This window comes from Perca flavescens, chromosome 12, assembly GCF_004354835.1.
Source record: "Perca flavescens isolate YP-PL-M2 chromosome 12, PFLA_1.0, whole genome shotgun sequence".
Classification (NCBI taxonomy): domain Eukaryota; kingdom Metazoa; phylum Chordata; class Actinopteri; order Perciformes; family Percidae; genus Perca; species Perca flavescens.
In genome coordinates this window covers 2,115,290-2,127,577 of record NC_041342.1, presented here as the reverse complement: position 1 = coordinate 2,127,577, position 12,288 = coordinate 2,115,290, and the positions used below count along the sequence as shown (strand labels likewise).

The 12,288-nt window shown below is 41.4% G+C and overlaps 1 protein-coding gene across 1 annotated transcript in view; it reads right to left on the bottom strand.

Annotated features, from left to right (window-relative positions):
- Positions 1–1,260: 1,260 nt before the first annotated feature.
- The window catches only part of LOC114565057 (neuropilin-1a), a 103,235-nt gene continuing 92,207 nt past the window's right edge, over positions 1,261–12,288 (bottom strand). Inside the window, exons 15-18 of the mRNA XM_028592876.1 lie at positions 9,063–9,370; positions 8,495–8,591; positions 8,284–8,328; positions 1,261–5,024 (exon numbers count right to left, since the gene is read on the bottom strand). Of these exons, the coding sequence (XP_028448677.1) occupies positions 4,750–5,024; positions 8,284–8,328; positions 8,495–8,591; positions 9,063–9,370 (725 nt within the window). The 3' untranslated portion in view covers positions 1,261–4,749. The remainder of the gene's footprint in view (positions 5,025–8,283; positions 8,329–8,494; positions 8,592–9,062; positions 9,371–12,288) is intronic.

The following is a 12,288-nucleotide window of genomic DNA, read 5'->3' as shown; positions in this document are numbered from 1 at the left end:
CTCTCATGGGCGGGCCAAATTCTCTGGGCGGGCAAAGCACAGAAAGGGGAGGTAACCTTTCCCCTTATGACCTCATAAGGAGAAGATTCCTGATTGGCCCATCTGAGCTTTCATTTTCTCAAAGGCAGAGCAGGATACCCAGGGCTCGGTTTACACCTATCACCATTTCTAGCCACTGGGGGACCATAGACAGGCTGGGGGAACTCATATTAATGTTAAAAAAACCTCATAAAGTGACATTTTCATGCCATGGGACCTTTAAAGTCAGACATTGAATTTGATGTATAAGGAGTTGAAACCTGGAATTTGATGCTTTACTATAAAGAAGCCACAATAAAGTGCATAATCAAAGTTTTTTTTAGTTTTAACTTCTGATAAAAAGTACATTTAATATCAGAAAATTACTTTTGATACTTAGGTACAGCAAATATCAGATACTTTAAGACTTTAACTCAAGTCATATTCTAAAAGGAGACTTTAACTTCTACCAAAGTCACTTTCTGGTAAGACACTTGTACTTTTACTCAAGTATTGCTTTTAAGTACTTTATACCAGACTGCTTTTATTAGCCTGGGTTTTGAGATAACCGTGTCCCCGAAACAATGGAGAGAAATGGAATTCCATTTGCCATGCTCATGAAAAACTTAAAATATAGCAACATCTTTATTTATAGACAAAATGTCCCCATTTCAATAAGACTATATCTTCAAGAAAACATAGATCCAATAAAAAGGGAGGCGCTGTCTGGGTAACTCCAGTTTTTAGCTGGGACTGTCTTTCCTTTGCTGTACCTGAAGTTGCTGCATTCTGGCTGCTGTCTGGAGATTCCTTCATGCACAACTCGTATTCTTTCAGATGTTTCATACCAGATGTTGTAACAGCGGCCATGTTGTGTATAGTTTAGGGTCCTCGTCACTACCAGACAAATCGGCGTTGCAGATTGAACATGTAGCTGGACTTGAATGGTCTTCTTTTGACTAAAAGTACTGCCAAACATCACTTGTTCTGCTCACCAGATCCATTTCCACTTTCTCACAGCCTGCTGCATTGAAGGTTCGGTGGAAAAAAAATTCTACGGTTCGGCAGAAACCAGAACCCCGTCAAAAAGCCCAATATTCAGCCCAATCCGAAGCCAAATCCTGGATTCTGTGCATCCCTGAATTAAACCAAAACTATCTCCATTTCTAGATACCAGGTTTGAGATTGAGGCGATGGGACCCTTTAAAACCAACCATTCAGGAAAGAAACAGCAGAGCCGCGTTTACTTAAAACATTTATTTGATCCAATTCTTTGGAATGTAATAGTCAATGATCAGAGTCTGAGACAACAGAGACGGGTGAGTCTGGGTGCTGACCAGAAAGTCAAAGTACAGACAATACTTTTAGTCACTTAAGGCCTCACTGCTTTCCCATTCTTTTCTTCTTTTTTTCTTTACTTATGTCCTTTCTTTGTTTTTTTCTGGATCTGAGACAGCAAAAAATTACAGAAGCAGTATTGAAAGAAAAAAACAACAACATTTCTTCTTGTCATACAAAGAAAACAAATCATAAAACAATGGCACACACATCAGTGACGGTACAAAAACAAGGTGATATTATACCAAGCAAATAAAATTGTTACGTTTCAAAGAGACGCATATAAGCTTTTTTTCCAGAATGAAAAACATCTCTGAGAATGGTACTTTTCAGAATTCTAACATTGTTATCTGAAACCGTGTTAAAAAAGAAGCAACAATAACACTGTCCTCTCCTTCCTGCCTCCTCATGAATCAACATCATAAACACAGATTCTTTTTTTCTTCTTTTTGAATATATCAGTGCAACATTTGTTTTCATATCGAGTGCTGCGGCATCCTTTCTTGTTGGAAGGGGAAAGAGCTTTATTGAGACACATTCTGTTCAGACTGAAAGTATTACAGTTTGGATATTATCTTGTCTGTGTCTTTCGCTGTAAACATAACGTTATGTGGTTGATATTATGAACCGGTGTGCTTCTAATAATGAACATCCCAAGAGCACCTTCATTTGATTGGAAATGTTTGTTAGTGCAACTGCACAGTGATTTCATTTAAACCGGTTGAAAAGCCCCATCTTGAAGGAAAGAATAGAGAAACGATGAACGGTCTCTCTGTGTATTTTGAACTCACACGATGCCACATAATGCTACATTAAAAACTGGGCAGCTTGAGGTTCCACAGTGCAGCGCAGCAGGAACCACACTGAGATGAACATTGCTCTCCCAGTGGCAACATGTCAAAGTCTCCCACCTGCCTAATGGCTTTTTAATCTACGGAGGCCTCCGTCAGCGTGGAAGAACATTCGGTAAGAATTGTCCCGTCTGTGTTGGCGGTTGATAAAGGCTGACACCAGTGACTGCCTTCCAAGACTCAATCCTCCCACCGATACAGTGCTATGAAGAAGTGACCAGTATCACAACACATTTAGCTACAAAAGCTAAAACACAACAACGCAGTATTATTAGGGCAATATTTATAAGGCTCATCGTTTTTCAGTTTTTTAACACATTGTTTTACTGAAAAATACCCAGATTGAAAAAAGAACCAATTACTATAAAGTGATTTTCATCATATGTCCTACTCCTCACAGACTGATCACTGTAGATTACACAGTTACATGAGGCCCCTTTGCAATATTGACAGCACAATGAAATAAAATGGGGATGAAATGCAAATTAAACTGCAGCAGAATCTCACAGAAAAAAACAGTGCTTTCACTATAAAAATTGACTTTTTGAAATCAAATTTACGATTTTTTAAAACACAAAACAAGAAAATAAAATAATGAGCCCTATTGCTTTAGAGGCATTGCTGTTGGGTCTCCGCTCTGATTAGCTCGTAAGCTCATCTTTGTTATGAAAATGTGACTTGTGTGTGTGTGTGTGTGTGTGTGTGTGTGTATGTGTGTGTGTTATTTCCAGGCCACTTTAGCTCAAGAGAAATGGTTGTGGGGCAAGAATTGGACAGCTTTAAAGCCACCTGTTTTTTTTTAAAACATCATTTCGATCCTTCTCTGATAGTCGACACAGGATAAAAACACTGACAGAGAGCACAGCATTGTCGTGGCAAACATTAGTTCTTAGTTTTTCAGTCAGGGTAGTAAGAATTAGCAGGGTCCGCCACATCCTGTCAGCCTCAATAAAAATATGCCGATGGCGGTCTTTCTGGCGGCTCCAGGGCTCAACAGTCTCTCTGTGTGCCAGTGAGAAACGTTAGCTGCTAGCCATGAAAACATATTTCACTCCCATGAAGGATCCATCCTTGACTAGCTGTCAGCGTCCCAGTGGTGCTGAGGTTGTCCGTTTTACCCTGTATAAAAACATGGCTTCCCATGAGGCAATTCTGAGGCATCCCTCCATAATCTCAAAGCCGTTTCCATGGTTGCAGAAACCTTCCTGTTCCCAGAGCACAAACGGAAACTAAACAACGACAACAACAACAAATAATCACACAATGTCGAGCCAGATCACATTTGTAAAAGAAACACATACAACAGGTTTGTGTCTCTGCCTGTTAAAACGAATATCTTTCTGTACATTTTAGAGATTAGGGCGAGTTTGATTCCAACATAGAAAGGATACTGCGGCACTAGTGTCTTTTTCTATAGAAAAAGGGCGCTCAAATATATTAAAAGCTATGTACAATATGTTGGATGTGTCATGTGCCATGAACAAGAGGCATTCAGGGCTCCTACACATTTTCCATTCTGAAATCCCATCGTTTTTTTTCCCAAAGCTTTCCAAAACTATAAATGCTTAACTTGGATATTAACATTTGAATGCGTGTCCTTACGAGTGTCATCGAGGCGACAAGATCTTCAGCTCCACACCAACACACGTCCTATTTGACAGTATACTACTACAACACGACAATTTGGAGTTGAATAATCACACAACTGGCAAAGTTTCTGGACTTTTCCCTCACGTGTGTGCGTGTATAGGAACCCTGGACGGACGGAACACCAGCCGATGGAAAAAACAACCAGCAGAAAAACAAGGCAACAGAAAAATGGAGGGAAAAAAAAAAAAAGGCACTGTTGGAAGTGGACAACGGGTCACCATAGAACCCGCCTTCACACACACACACACACACACACACACACACATGCACTTCATGTATACAGATAAACATGAGTGTAATGCACATACTAAACTGAATGACACACACACACACACACACACACACACACCTGAAATGCAGATGTATGTGAATGTGACACAGGTATACACGTAACACACACACACACACACACACACACACACACACACACACACACACACACACACACGGCCAGCTAAAGAGCCAGATATCAGAGTAGTAAATAATTCCACATACTCCGTTCTTTCTGTGAAACTATGACGTCTGAAAAAAAATAAGAATAAAACATAATCATATCTCTCAATAAGTACACAAACGATACTTTCATCTGAATTGGTCTCAACACCAGCATGTGATTACATGAAATCAACAAAGCACGCTGAAACAAACAATTAGAATCATCTTAGTTGTCTTCTTTTCTTTTCTTTTGCTGTACAGATTCTTTATACACAGTGCCCCCCCCTACAGGTCAGTCCCTTCCACTGCCGCTCCTGAGAAAAAAAATGACATTGGCTCACTTTCAGCCCACCCTGCCGTCCCATTGGTGGCTTCAGCCCCCCGTGTTCCTCCCACTTGATTGACTGCATCACGAGTCCACGCGGAGCAATCGCAGCTCCGTCCCTCTGCCCCCCCCTTACGCCTCCGAATAGTTAGTCTGTCCGTTCAGCTTGTCCTTCTTTAGCTTCACGCCATCCACCAGCTCAAAGTTATAGTTTTCCAGGGCAGATAAGTTCCTGTCCGTCATGCTGCCCTGCGAGCAGGCGCAGTATAGGACCACGCCGCAGATGGCGCCCAGGAAGACGCCCAGCGCCGACATGGCGATGATGGTGATGAGGATGGGGTCCAGGGTCTTCAGCATGTTGCCTGGGCCCCCAAGCTCGCTGGTCTCTTGCGAGAGGGAGTCCATCGCTGCAAGAGGAAAAGAAAACAGACACGAGTTATGTTCCATTCAAAAGACTTGATTACATTCTTAAAGGATCACAGTGGTCCTAATCCTGGACGCACAGGTGTGCTTTTGTTGTCTGTGAGACGTGAAACATCTAATGAGAACAAGGCGTAAATGCTCACAGGAGCAGCAGCCGACAGCAGCTCTGTTCTGCTCTCTGCTCTGTTCACAGTAATCATTAATCTCATTAATTATGCCTTCATTCACTATTAATCACAATGTTCATGTTTAGGACTCGATGTGTAGATAAACTGGCTGCTGGACGCCCAGTAACGCTAAACTCTCAGACGGAGATCTAGCAAGTTGTTTGAATCGTGTGTGTTAAAGGTCCAGTGTGTAGGAACTTCTCCCATCTAGTGTTGAGATCATATATCCCAATCAACTCTCTCACACCACGCAGTTCAAAGTAGGTATTACAGCTACGGTAGCCTTCACGCTCCAAAAAGCCGGTCTCTTGCTCTTTTCAATCTCCTTTTTCTTTTTCTGGGCGAAGAAGAAGAAGACTCCTGTTCCTGAAATTTGGATTTTGAATACGTGTGGTCCTCCATGTTTCCTTCTTCAAACTTGCCGGGGGTGGGAAGCTACGATACCCATTAGCAGCATTAGCAGCAGCTGTGAGTTTATCATGTGACAGAGAAAACGTGAAAGGTGGAGCAGTATGTCCTGTATGTCCCTTACACACACACACACACACACACACACACACACACAAGCGGAGCAGTATGTCCTGTATGTCCCTTACCGGCTAACGTATTTCAAGATGGAGCATGAATATGGAGCGTCTACCCCAGTTCATACAAACGCAAATGTAAAATTTCAAGCCAATAGGAATACTTGGAATTGATGGTGGAGGTAAATATTCATGAAAAAGGACAAGTTGGTGAACGGGCAACACAGATTTAGAGAATGAACTACTACACACGTTACACACTGGACCTTTAACATGGACATGGACATGAATATTGCGGTTATGAGGCTTATCCCATTTTTGATCATATTTGGGATATGATGTTGACATGGCACACAGAGAAATAATGTTATTCATATCTCTGTGACAGCTGTTTGAGCACATGAACCTCTCTCTCTCTCTCTCTCTCTCTCTCTCTCTCTCTCTCTCTCTCTTTTACAAAACGCTTCAGTAAAATATTTCATGATATGGTCATTATATGATACGAGTACGCTAGCACACTCTCATACACATTAAATATTATAAGAACAGCTGATTTCTGGCGCAGTAAACCACTTCAGCGGGCGGTTAATGTGCGTACTAAGAAATAGAATCCTGCTGGCGCCACTGATGCTGGTGGTTTTGCATGTTCTGGATCATAAAGTAGAAAAAGGCTAAATGTTTCCAGAAATGACCAAACCTTTTCCTCTCACAACATCCATGTCTTTTATTTGGGTCTTCTGGGATTGATTTCCCCACATCATAACTTGTGAATGTTGTGTTTTTGTTGTTGTTTTTAAATCTTGAACATCAGATCTTCTGTGAACGCACCACCAAAGAACAGGCTTCAACACAGACTCTCCTCTCAGTCACTTTGCTTTTGGTATAATTTCATGTTTTTCATTGTCATCCAAAAGACTATTTGTCTGACTTCTTTAGCTCCCACCACAGCTCAGGACTGCTCAGTAGCCATTCTACCATTCTCTGTAGAGTCTGTGCAACTAAAATCAACACATTGACACTGTAATGATTATATTAGTCAGGAGCCCAACTAGTGCAGTGCCTGTGTGGACGGCTGATTGCTTGGTTCCAAGTAGGCCTATTTCTTTTTCTCACAACTTTATCCAACCGTTAGCGCGGTTCACTCCGGTGCAGCTCTGCTTTTCTAGAGATACGGCGTGTCTCTATTTTTTTCGTGTAGCCCGTCACACATCCAGTAGTAGCGATGTGGCTGGGGTGGAGGGGCCGTGGCTCAGCTGGGGATGGCGCTCTTAAACAGCGTGCAGAACGGCCGCAGAAATGTGTGGAATCGCCGGCAACAAAACAACGTTCTGGAGAGCCCAAGAGCCTGGGCGTTCATCTAATGCCTACCAGACACTAGAAGACTCGGAACGGACTTTAAAAAGACTAAAGTCTGACACCGTCTCACAGCTAACGTTAAAGACTGTCATCATATGTAAAGACTTGCAGGGTCACGCATTGCAAGAATACAACTAGATTAGATTTGAAAAATGTAACCAAGCTAGTATTAGCTGGTAACTTAAGGTAGGGTGACCAGACTTCCCGGAACGAAAAGCGGGACACTTTGCGCGTGACCGTAGTGCTCGTGCACGCACACGCTTTTTAACGTGACCATGTTACAATACACAATTTTGCCAACAGCACACGTAGGCCTACTGCTCACAACATAATGGGTTATCTCAGTTAATATTATGAACTTTCTTGGTATGTAGCCTACATATCTAAGAAATAATATTAAAAGACATTGAGTGAATTTCGTGTGGGACCAACTTTAGTAGAGTTAAAGCATTCTTTTGGAAAATGCACCCACTGAACTTGAATTATTTTGTAATTTATTATTTTTTTCATTTTGTAATTAATAATAATTATTTGGAACTGCTGCCACAGGCTTGAACTAAAGTTATGGTAACACTTTATGGTAAGGGTACATGAATTATGAATTCATGCATTAATTAATTCATGATTTGTGCATTACTTCATTCCTTTATAACTTATGAATCATCAGGAATTGACATGAGTTCCTAGCCTCTCATTCATGACCTCATGCATGAACAACACATCAACTAAAGCATTAGGTAAGGTGGCTACATCATTATGCACAAGTTGTGTTCACATCAGAATTTGCGCAGTGATGACCAAATTTTTTTTGCAGAAAAATAATCATGCTCATGCTTAATAAATCACAATTCATAATGATGTGCCCACGTACCTAATGCTTTAGTTGTGTTGTTCATGTATGAGGTCACGAATGACAGACTATGAACACGGCATAACGTGTTTGTGTACGACGTGTTTGTGTAATTTCAACATTTGCATGTGAGATAGACCATTTTCTTGCTTGAGCGGGTGAGCCATAATCAATGAGCCTCCTAGGGATGTAGCAACCCTCACCCCCACTGCTGTAGGCCTAGTGCACATGCGGGAGACACACACACAAACACACACACACACACACACACACACACACACACACACACACACACACACACACACACGCACAGAGCTTCCTCGATTTGTAGTTAGATGTTACTCACGGAGGATGAAGATCTCAGTTGGCGGAGACGTAGGAGCTTCTGGATCTGAGGGAGAAAGAACAGCGATTAGATGAAATGAAAGCACAGCGGGAAGTCAAACACAACAAAGAAGAGCAACTTCATGAACTGTGAAACCAAACATTTTTTAAGCCAGCACATTCCTGGACAGTATAACGATATACTAAGTGAGTTATAATCACACAATACACACCCTTGCAGTCCTCAGCATCGAGTCCATCTAGTATCTGGATGTCGTCCACAGCTATGTGACCTGCACTGTGTCTGTCTGCCACGCCCTCCACAACCACCTACACATACAACACACATACAATTCATTTAGGTATTTATGCGTATCATGGCTTTGCTGGAGGTGCCATTGTTTGTGCATGTGATGCTGTCATATAATTAGTTTTTAGTTTTTAGCTTTTTTTTAGCTCTTATAGTGTAACAGATGTTGAGAGAGAACCTTTGATGTGGGTTGGGTGGGGGGACTTGTTGAACAGGGAGCATGCCTAAGTTCCCACAGCCCTATATTCCCACATTTCTAAGATAATTTTTTTTCACTGAAAATTAGGCCCTATGTTCCCACATTTGTAAGATTTTTTTCAAATTTAGGCCCTATGTTCCCACAGTTCCCACATTTCTAAGATTTTTTTCAAAATCTGGCCCTATATTCCCACATTTCTAAGATTTCTTTTCCAAAATTAGGCCCTATGTTCCCAACCAAGACTCCAACCTCTTATGTAACAGCACTCATATCATTTTTGACTGTGTATTACCTGGTATGAGACACCGGAGCGTGGCAGCAGGACCCGTCCCTCCCTCCAGCGGTTGCCCTGGTGACCGCTGAGCGTCCACATGATGTGCCCCTCCTCCGCCTCCCTCCTCTGCTTGATGTGAAGCGCGCCTGCGTGTTCCCCGAACATGTGGTACCAGAAGGACATGCACAGGTCGGCGTCCGGCGCCGTGATGGGCAGGCTGGCCAAGCTCGCCACCTTCTCCTCTTCATCTTCGTCTTCATCGTCGCCTGTTTTACTCGGTGGGTCTGTGTCCCCCAGCTGCATGTAGATGAAGTTCCCTGGTCCGCCTGCAGGGGGAGGCAAGAGACAAGGTAAGAGGTGGCAGTGTTCAAAAGAGAACAAAAGGTCCAAGGCACTCTTCTTGCAAACTAAATTTAAAAAGCCTTTATTTGAATGGCTATTTCATGTTGAAATTATTTTTGGAATTGTAGATTTTGACATGAAATAACCATTTCAATAAAGGCTTTTAAAAAAAAATTGCAAGAAGAGTGCCATGGACTTTTTCTCTCTTTTTTCTCTTTTGTGTTCCCCTTCCAAAGAGCACCTTCATGATATTTGAACTTCCGAGCACTCCCGACCTTTTCTTTCTTCTAAGAGGTGGCAGTGTGTTGCGTTTAAGGGCTCCTGACAGCGTGTATAAACACATCTGCTTCAAATTCAGTTCAAATTAAGACCTTTAAGAATGTAAAAATGCAGTCAATAACAGAGTTTTCTGTACATTTTGAATAAAAACAGGCGCTGATGTGATTGATCAATCAATCAAAGGTTTCCATAACTCTCATTATGCACTCACTGGATTGCATTCATTGGATTGCTAAATGTTAACACCTGTCTGTTCTGTTGCAAGTGTTTCTCTAACATAATAATATAGGTGTAATTAGAGCAGGGCGATATGGAGAAAATCAGATATCACAATTTAATTTTGGACCAAACACATCAATGTCGATATTGTAGGGTTGACGCAAAATATTTACACAATGAGAGTTTCAAGAAATAATCACCAATTAAGTGCAATGACTAAGTGGGTAACGGCAAATCACAGAACAGCTACAACAGTCTGGTAAGTTCAGAAAATGGCATCACTTTACTGTAATGCAGCCTTTAAAACCAGTAAAAGACACCACTTGTGTGTTTAATATTACGATATCTAAAATCTAAGATAATATCTAACCTTATATATCCATGTTGATAATATATATAAAATATCAATAAATGGCCCAGATCTAGGTGTAATTGTTCAGTATCAAGCCTTGCACACTCCCAAAGGCATCACATTCAACAACGCTCCTGTGCTGTAAACAGAAGATTCAATACGAGCATGCTTCAGCAGATAATATGACATGACATCACAAAGGGCTCATTTGTTACTCGTGATCTGGTTAAGTCAAGAAATCAAGGTGGAATCATTCATTCTGGAGCTGCTGCTGTCTCCACGGAAACATCCATCACTGGCGCTTTGAATGGAGAGAAGGTCAGAGAGTGGAGGCTTGAGAGGATTCTTTAAACAGTCAAGTTTTCTTTTTCAAGGCCCTCCTTTCATTTTCAAAATGTTTTAAGGATCAAAGCATCTCAAAGTGTTATTCAGGGCTGCACATTCACTTATGAATCGAGTTGTGTTTCTCGGGTGTTTAAGGTTCTGTTGTGGTAGTTTTTATGATTGTATTGCAACATTTTATTCCTGATTTCATGATATTTCTATTTTATTTGTGTTATGCATCATATGTTTGTCTGTGACTCTTTGTAATTGCTGCAGAACACTCTTAAAAGAAGCGCTAACCAAGGTTAATAAAGACGTGATTACCAAAACACAGAACTATATTGTTAAAAAAGAAACGGTACACTTTACTTGAAGGTATCTAGATAAGAGTGACATTACACTGTCATAACTGTCACTGTTGTAACATAATAAACAATTCATAAACGTTTATGACATAACGCTTCTTTTGTGTCATTCAGTTTTTGTCATGACAAGTTATGGTTAGGGTTAGGGTTAGAGTTAAGAGGAGAAGACCCTACGGCGTAGGGTCTGGCGTAGACGCACAGGGGTCTGCGGGGGTACGCCGTCGATTCTACGCAGAAGCATAAATGCCCTTTAGGGTTCAAGTTAGAGATAGGATTAGGGTTCATGTGTCATGACAGTGTCATGTCACTCTTATGTAGATACCTTCAAGTAAAGTGTTACTAAATAAACTCTGATTTGAAACACTATTTTTTAGAGGTATGTCTAATTATTAACAGATGATGGCCTATATTTGAATCTTGTCTCACTTAGTCGTGGCCCTGTTTTCCTTGATTTACCCATACCAGGTAACTAGCCCAGTCAGAGTGCATGTCACCTACATCTCTTTAGTGTAGAGAAGTTCCCGTCAATATTACTACACTTCTGGTCTGATCTGCCTCTGTCAGACGGACCAAACTGAGTGGCTCCAGGCTGAGCACAGCAACACAACTGTGTGATAGTTTCCCATGTTCACAAACTCTTTGTCCTTCAGAGCAGGAATACAGTTCTGTGTCCGGCGGGAATTTCTTATTACATCGTAGGCATCTTTTCCTCATTTAAAAAAAAAAAAAAAGCACTGCTGTGAATTCCCAGCAGCACAGAGTGTAGTGTGTTATTTAAAGCTTACTGTCGTTGCAATTAGGACTGGGTGCCGAGTTCAATACTTTTTAGGCACCTAACGAATTGCCTCTAAAGCAGATCTCTTCAACACGGGGTCAGGGACCCTTATGGACTCCTTAGGATTATCGCAGAACAGGCACGGCGCCAGAATTCCAGTTTTGGATGGGCCAGACCAATTGTGGGTGGGCCTTAAATTAAAAACGTTATCAAATCCCTGTTTAACCTAATAAAAATGACTGGCTAATATACTGTTATATTATATATATTATATGTGCTTACATAATAAAGATTGTAATAGCTTGATGCTATTTATATGTTTTTGCATTGTAAAAAGTTTCGGTGCAAAGGACGGACCTATCCGCGATCGCTCTCATCATTGCCTCATCATTCAATCAGATTCATCTACCAACCCTTGTAGAACTGGCTCAGGTTTGCCTTGCACCATCTCTTAATTATGCTGTTATAGTTTTAGACTACCGGGGGACTTCCTTCCTTTGACACACTGAGCTCCTCTCTCCTCTCTTTTTCCATCTGTGTGCATCCATGTTCCAGAAATGCTTGTTACTAACCTAGCTCTGGGGAGCT